Here is a 7,595-nt window from a genome sequence, read left to right on the forward strand (position 1 = left end):
CAATGACTAAAAGTTTCACAATGTTTTTATTAAGCAGATTCATCGTTACATGCATTTCTGTGATTCAGAATCCCCCCCCCCAAACCAACATCCCCCTCTACACCTCTCCATGACTAGGTGTATATTACTCCCCCCACGCCCCATCCCATGCCGGTAAAATGAGAAACACCTGAGACAAAGAATCAAGATGAATGCTATACACAACAATAATATAATATAATATCTACTGATAGTTAGCATCACTATTGGAGATCTATAAGCAATATATTTTTTGGGAAACAAATACTACATATTGTACCTTTAAAGATGTGATAATGAAGATAAAAAGTGTGATTATGAAATGAACAGGCTGACCATCAAACTAAATAAACTTTAATCTTGATTTCTCTTGGATGTAGTCATGGAGACAAAAACAACTTTCTACCAAACGTCAGACAAAAGTTTGAGAAAAGTTGGCACCATGGTACGGAGGAGGTCTGACGTCTTCATTGGTGCTCCGGATCTGTAAGATCATGACTATGGCCATGAATATCCCAATGAGCTGGAGAACAGAATGCAACAAGAGGTAACATTAGATCTCCCTGTCTTTACCTGTGCGTTTTCACTGTTCTGGGTTTTTAATGGGTAAAGGTACTTTTCAGTATTCCCTAATTAGCAACTCAAGATAAACAACTAAATATGAAGTTAAGACAGGAATTAAATAATAAAAGGCAATACAAAAATTTGAGTTCTTACCGCCACTATTGCCAATCCAAAGAATATCCCAACCACGATATCAATGACTGTATTCAACATCCGCAACAGGTAAGGAACACATGGCTTGTAATAAAGCAAATTAAACCAACAATATAACTGGTATTACAATACAATTTGCAGTACAAAGCAAACAAATCAAAAAAAGGGGCTGGGGTTACGGAGAATATGTTCACTGAAACTCTGGGTCAAGCTATTTTACAGTTTATTTTTTTATCTATTATTCTACTTAATTCATGTATTTAAATTCTTTATTGTCTTTCCTGTTATTGTATATGTAAAGCACATTGAGTTGCACATGTGCATGAAATGCGCTATATAACTAAAGTTGCCTTGCCTTGCCTTACAGTGCTCATACTCTAGTTGAACTACACTGCGACCATGCACCTCCAGGGCGAGAAAGTCATGTTAGCCGTTATCATTCAGCTTCTAGGCTACCAATAGTCTCCTTCAATCAGCAACACATCATAGAACGGGGTATAAAACTGCCATGCGACTCAATGGGGCTCCTTATCCACAAAGAACCATCTACATCGATAATTTAACGCCTGATGAGAAAGAGGGATACAGATGTGAACTTACAGTTAACAGTAAAGCCTTTTGCGCATCGTATTGCCACATGGCACGGTTTCTGTGTTTATGTGCACGGTTTCTGTGTTTATGTGCACGGTTTCTGTGTTTCTGTGCACTGTAAAACATTATGTTGGGGTGATTTTGTTTTCCCCCTCATCCCAAAGTTGTGTTTACATTTCAAGGTGGCACGAAATCCACTCCATACAGTTACATGAAAAATCACCCATTCATCATTGAATTGCAATCAAACTCTTCCAAGACTGGGAGGGTTCCACTGTGTGTTAGAATTATGATAATCTTACCTCTTTGTAGATATATCTCGTCCCAAATGTCCAAACTGACTGGAAATGTGAAAGAACTTAATATTTGATGGTTAAATGGAAATATTGTAATGCAGCTGAATGTAATGCAATGCACACACGCACGTACACACTGGTTTTATCTAGCTTTTCTAATCTTACTGTACCTCACGGTACCTTTTACACACGATCAAACATACATATACTGAAAGTCACCCTCACTTGGCATGTTGGAGTGCCTTGATACATTGGTGGACAAGAGCAGGAATCTGGCAAAATGGGCCCCCAGTCGGTGTAGTGATTTGTGCCACAGCATTCAAACTGAAATATATACATGAATAAGTACATTAACATAGTATGGCTTGGATCAGTACTATGCTTTTAAGAGTTTTTATGGACAATAGCTTACATACCATAACAAAGAGAAAGGTAGTTGCTTACCTTATACATATCTTGATGTGTTTTAAGCTCTTCCTTGAACTGAGCAGTGCTGAGAAATTCTTGTCCTTCTTTTGTAGACTAAGATTAAGGAAAGTAATTGTTTCACTCTTAACCCTTAAAGCAGCAATAAGTAGTTCTGTTCCAAAACTAGCAAGCTAACTACCTAAAAGGCATGCAAAAACCTTGCATCCAACACCACCAAAAGCCCAGTTGGCACTGACACTAACTGGTGTCTTTTGGCAGTATAGCTGGCAATGTCATGCTGTGTAAGCTTTTCTTCCGTTGTTCCTACAGGTGTTTATCTGTCCTTCACATTACCATATGCTATCAAAATTAATTTGAGGATGGTACCAAAACGAGTTGCCTATAAAACCATGTCTCAAAAAGTGTCAAATTGTTTGTTTGGCATAGTGTTTGTTTAACCCCCCCCCCCCCCATACACACACACACCCTGCCAACAGCTTCAGATTAGCCGATAATATGATTTCAATAGGGCAGGATACAAAATTTAGGAATTTCCACATCACACAGGCATATATAATTTTACATCAAATGAAATACAATGCACCTCACAGAGGGAAAAAATGGGGGGGGGGGGTTACAAACACTTGTAAAGACACACATATTCTCCAGAGATAAATTAACAGGAAATGACGTACTAATCACACTGGCACCGTAAAGGACTGCTCAGTATGGTTATCATCGAACTAAAGAGACAGCTGCACATGTTGTAAATGTTGACCATATTTCTTTTTATATAAATTTGTGGCACAGACATTGATTTGTGTAAATGTAATGTACTTATGCATGCAATTGTACAGCGGTATCACCAAAACTTACCGCGGACCGTTGGCTTGCTACATATGCACCAAAAATCACACAGATGAGCATTCCAATGAACACAAATCCACAAAACTGGAAAACAAAGAAATGTTCAGGGATTAAACAAAATTACAGTATGCATACATATCTCACCCGATCTCGAAAGCTAAGCAGTGCTGGGCCTGGTTAATACTTGGATGGTAGACTAAGTCTCTCTGAGTGGCCTTCTAGTAGTGATACACTTAGCAGCTTTTCAGCTTTGACATAGGGGTGTGGAGATGGGTAAAGAAATGATCAATGACTGCAACTATGTGTTAAGTCCCGTCCTGCCTCCTAAAGTATGTTTTCTTTATTTTATCATCTATTCTTTAGTTCTGTGTTTTCTTTGTTTACTCATCTCTCCTCTCGTTTCAGACACCTCACTCCCTGCCTTTAGTGATTGTCTGCCCCGCCTTGATTGTTTTCACCTGTTCCTCATCACCTAGTGTATTTAGTTTGTATGTTCCTGTCTCGTTGCCAGTTTGTCAGTTTCTTCCGTTTTCTAACGTTCCAGCGAGTTTCCTAGTGAATTACTTGATTAATGTTTTGACCTCTGCTTTGCCTCCTCCCTATTGGATTTGTTTGCTTGATCATTGGACTGATTACCTGTTTACCGAACCCCGTCTTCCCCTACTCCCTGTCTGATGTGTTTGCCTGATCTCCGAATGGATTGCCGCTGTACTGAACCTATACCGAGCCCTGTCTTCGCCCTCTCCTTGTCGGAATTGTTTGCCTGTACCGAACCCTGCCAGTAAAAGCTATCATTTGGTACAGACCCAGCCTGTGTTGAATTTTATTTATTTATTTTTAAATCCCGAATCCCGTAATTGTGGTCACCTTTGTTTAACCGGTGTAAAATGGTGAATACTTGAGTTTGCTCAAGAAGTAATAGAAGAACACTGGGATTCAGAATATTAATCGATATAGGGATCCACTTCAAGAGTGTAGTTGTATACATTTTGCGATTTAGTATTTCAAAATATGTGTATTTGAGTTGTTTGGCTTTCGATAACATACAGGTCCAGCTCGCCCAATAGAATGACGGCCCATACAGCAGGTGATTAATTTTGAACACTGATCATAGTGCGATTAGCTAAATTAGACGTAGCCAGCTAAGTTAGACATGGACAGCTAAACAGGTGATGATCATTATTCCTAATATTGCACTCATCTTTGCTGTTTAGCTGTGCGTGTACAAGCTATATTTAACAAGTATCAAAAGTAGGCTAAATACCTTTCGTAAATATGGCCCAAAGGGTTAAAAATACTGTGGTTGGTTTTTGTCAGTGAAAGTCAGGGAAATTGACATTTAACTTAAACTGGGAAGCCTGACTTTATGTAATAAACGCCTAGAATCTAGGCTTGTTATATAATATCTCTTCTCCCTTAATAGTAATACACTGTATCCCGAAAACAACATTAATATGTATGTAACAGAGTTACCTTACTGTAATACATTGATATACATTTGGTCAGAGCAGGTTACCAGATAACTTGGAACAAAAAGCCGTTTAGGCCATGCACGGCCAATTTGTTCATATGCTTGTGTGAGGCACAAACACAACAACCCTCGTGAGAAACCTCAATGTACCAACCGCCAAATTTGAATGGTTTAAAATAAAAAAAATGTAAACACAAATGATTCTTGGTTGTTGGTACCACTTTACAATAAGACTACCCTTATACAGGATTTATAATTAGGTTAATAATTAGGTTGTAAACACTTTATAAATCATTCATAAACAATTAGAAACAAGTTATAACACAGTATTCATACATCAATGCGGGATCACTATTTGGCAAGATCAAGGTCGGCCTACTACTCATTAATCTTACTAATGAGTTACTACCATTTATAACTGGCAAAACGGAGCCTTATTGTAAAGTGACATACATTAATAGATGGTAAAGTATTTTACACTTTACAATAAGGCTCCCTTTTGCCGGTTATAAATGTTAGTAACTCATTAGTAAGATTAATGAGTAGTAAGCAGTAACTTGATCTTGCCAAATAGTGAGCCTGTATCGATGAATACCGTGTTATTACCGGTTTATAACTGTTTATTAATGATTTATAAAGTGTTTACAACCTAATTATTAACCTAATTATAAACCATTTATAAATCCTTTATAAGGGTAGTCTTATTGTAAAGTGGTACCCTGTTGTACTTAACTGTTGTTTGATTGAAATAATATATTTAATGTTCCTACCACTTTCAGGACAGATGTCTTCTGCTGTATTGCACCCAACACTCCAACAAAGGACATTACAGCGATAGCTCCACCTAAAAGGTAAGCCAGCCACACAACGTTCATCTTCCCACCCTGGTAAAGAAAAATCATATGAACAAAAACATATTGTGTGCTTTTTCATGTTGATATATTGACATTCAGGTAATCCTAAACTGCCAGACCTTCAATTGTAAAAAAAAAAATCCAAACTGATGACAGTTTGTATACTGATGATATTTAAAAACCTTTACCTGTATAGTAGCTGTGGAGCTTGCAAGCCTACCGAGAACCATAAACACAATACCTACTATCTGAAATGGAAAAAAGGAAAATATGAAACAATAAAGAAAAAGTTTACCAGAGTTTACTTTGTGACAATACCAGTGAGGTGAACAAACAAAGGACAGTATATGGCACTAGGCAACCCCAAATCCGTATCCTTCTTTAAAATATAAAAACAGCCCTACCCTGACACCATTCAACAATATATAAGATGTGTCAAGCAGCCTTTAATTAGAAAACATGCTCCTTTCATTTTTCTTTATTCTGGCGGCTAGCTCCATTATTAGCATAGGCACAAATGCACTTAAAGCAGCAGTAGGGAGTTTTGGTCTAAAAACTATTGAGCTAATTAAGAGGCATGAAAACATGCAAACCTTGCCAACACCATCAACAGTGTAGCTGAAAATGTATTTGAAGATGATACCAATACTATTTGCTCGTAAAAAAACAACCTCACAAAGTGACACATTCCTGCACACTGTTGCTTTAATGTTGCCCTAAAATATGTTAAAGACTAAGGGCTTCAATTTGTATAGTGCCATTCATGGAATCATTCATAGCACCTTTTGATATTGTGTCCTAGTTGCTACATTATAAGACATTAGACAGATAATACACAGACTGCTCAACTGTGACTGAACCAGACCTCAGAAATGCCCCACAACACAGAAACTAGAAACTTTCATCCAGAAGTTCAAGTAGTACACTCTACAGATAGACTGTACTTTGACTGAACCAGGTGTATAACACTTATACATAACATTGGATAGAAATAAAACAGCACCTTACCCCAGAAAGTGTGTTAAAGACAATAAACAGCCATTTCAAACACACATTGACATGGCCCATTGTGAGAGATGACAAAAAGGGATATGGCAGAGCTTCTGTCTTATACTGGTATGCTGCTCCAAGGTGTTACGGTGACTCTCATGAGGTCCTCCTGCAAATGCAGCTTTTTGCAACAGTCACTGCTATTTGAGAGGAACTTGTCAACTGTTTTTTTGGTCTCGAATGCAACTATTGCTTAACATGGTTTTCAGAGCCATTCATTTTGGCTTTAGCATATCATAGAAAGGTAGTGCTGAATCCTTACATATTTCCAAATATATATATGAAATACTTGCATGTAACAGTTTGTATATTTAAAAAGACACACACAACTCACAGATACACATAAGCAATATGGATTTAAAAACTCAAACTAGAAATCTTAAAAAAACTAAAAATCACGCAATATAATGTGTAAGTACCAGTATTTATTTGTAATATCAAAAATGTGTCCTGCTTTCCATCCTATCTAAATAATACTGTTCAATTGAATAAAAAAATGTAAACAAATTGCACACGCTTTCTAAATAAGTTTGAATTAATTTAAATTAGTTAAATTAAGTTGATCCGACCCGACCCAGATACCCTAGGAGATTTTGAACTTCATCGCATTTAAACATGCACTTTTTAGGCATTTTGAGATTAAGCGGAACACAGAAATGCCTTGTTTACTGCGGCCAGCTTGGTTGTTTCGAAGCTATTGCATAGGCTTACCAATAGTCAGCCGACTACAAGATAATCCTAAGGGCCTCATTTACTAACAGGATTGCGCCCGTTTCAGGCGTAAAATAGCGGGTAAAAACCTAAAACCGTATTTACAAAGGTGGCGCACTTTAGATTACCGCTGGTGGGAGGGTATAAGGGAAAGTGGGTGTTCGTCGCAAAGAAATGGGAGGAGATGCGTAAAGTGCGCCTAATTATGTATTAGTAACGAAACAAGAGGTGTTTCAGCATGACATATCAGCTGCTAAAAGAAAACTTTGTGCGAGAAATTTGAAAAATACGAACATCCGAATTTTTTTTTTAAATGTTTATATTTGATATATCATTTAATATAGGCATATACTAAATTGTCCCACCAGCTAGCTGTTCGGCCACGCTTTACCCAGAATCGCCGCTCATTGTATGGTTTACTTTAAACCGTATTTTCACATAGTTCAAGCAAACCGAACGTCTGAAAGTTTCAGTTGTCCCTGCCCTGTCCACGCTACAACTCCAGTTTTCAAATGTATCTGCCTAGGGAAGCATTTTTGAAAAGCATGGTTTTCAGTGTTGGAATGCAACGTTTTAAAGTAAGGGGTGTCGTGTATTCCTACCAGACTATTT

General features: G+C 37.6%; 1 protein-coding gene across 1 annotated transcript; it reads right to left on the bottom strand.

Annotated features, from left to right (window-relative positions):
• Positions 1-402: 402 nt before the first annotated feature.
• LOC105893246 (tetraspanin-8-like) lies at positions 403-6,385 on the bottom strand. The gene is made up of 9 exons (XM_012819632.3): positions 6,231-6,385; positions 5,411-5,470; positions 5,139-5,252; positions 2,907-2,981; positions 2,067-2,144; positions 1,848-1,946; positions 1,629-1,667; positions 736-819; positions 403-541 (listed from the first exon to the last, which is right to left on the bottom strand). Exons 1-9 carry the CDS (start codon positions 6,288-6,290, stop codon positions 431-433), a joined length of 720 nt encoding a protein of 239 aa, XP_012675086.2. The 5' UTR covers positions 6,291-6,385; the 3' UTR covers positions 403-430.
• Between the last annotated feature and the right edge of the window lie 1,210 nt (positions 6,386-7,595).

The sequence above is a fragment of the Clupea harengus genome, chromosome 21 (assembly GCF_900700415.2).
Source record: "Clupea harengus chromosome 21, Ch_v2.0.2, whole genome shotgun sequence".
NCBI classification, from domain to species: Eukaryota; Metazoa; Chordata; class Actinopteri; order Clupeiformes; family Clupeidae; genus Clupea; species Clupea harengus.

Bases quoted from the DNA above. Each gene is read 5' to 3' on its own strand.
- LOC105893246 (XM_012819632.3), bottom strand. From the start codon at position 6,290: ATGGGCCATGTCAATGTGTGTTTGAAATGGCTGTTTATTGTCTTTAAC. The intron at 1,668-1,847 runs GTGAGGGTGACT...TCACATTTCCAG, and splicing joins AAGGCACTCCAACATGCCAA to TCAGTTTGGACATTTGGGAC. The intron at 542-735 runs GTAAGAACTCAA...TCTGTTCTCCAG, and splicing joins TTGGATTGGCAATAGTGGCG to CTCATTGGGATATTCATGGC.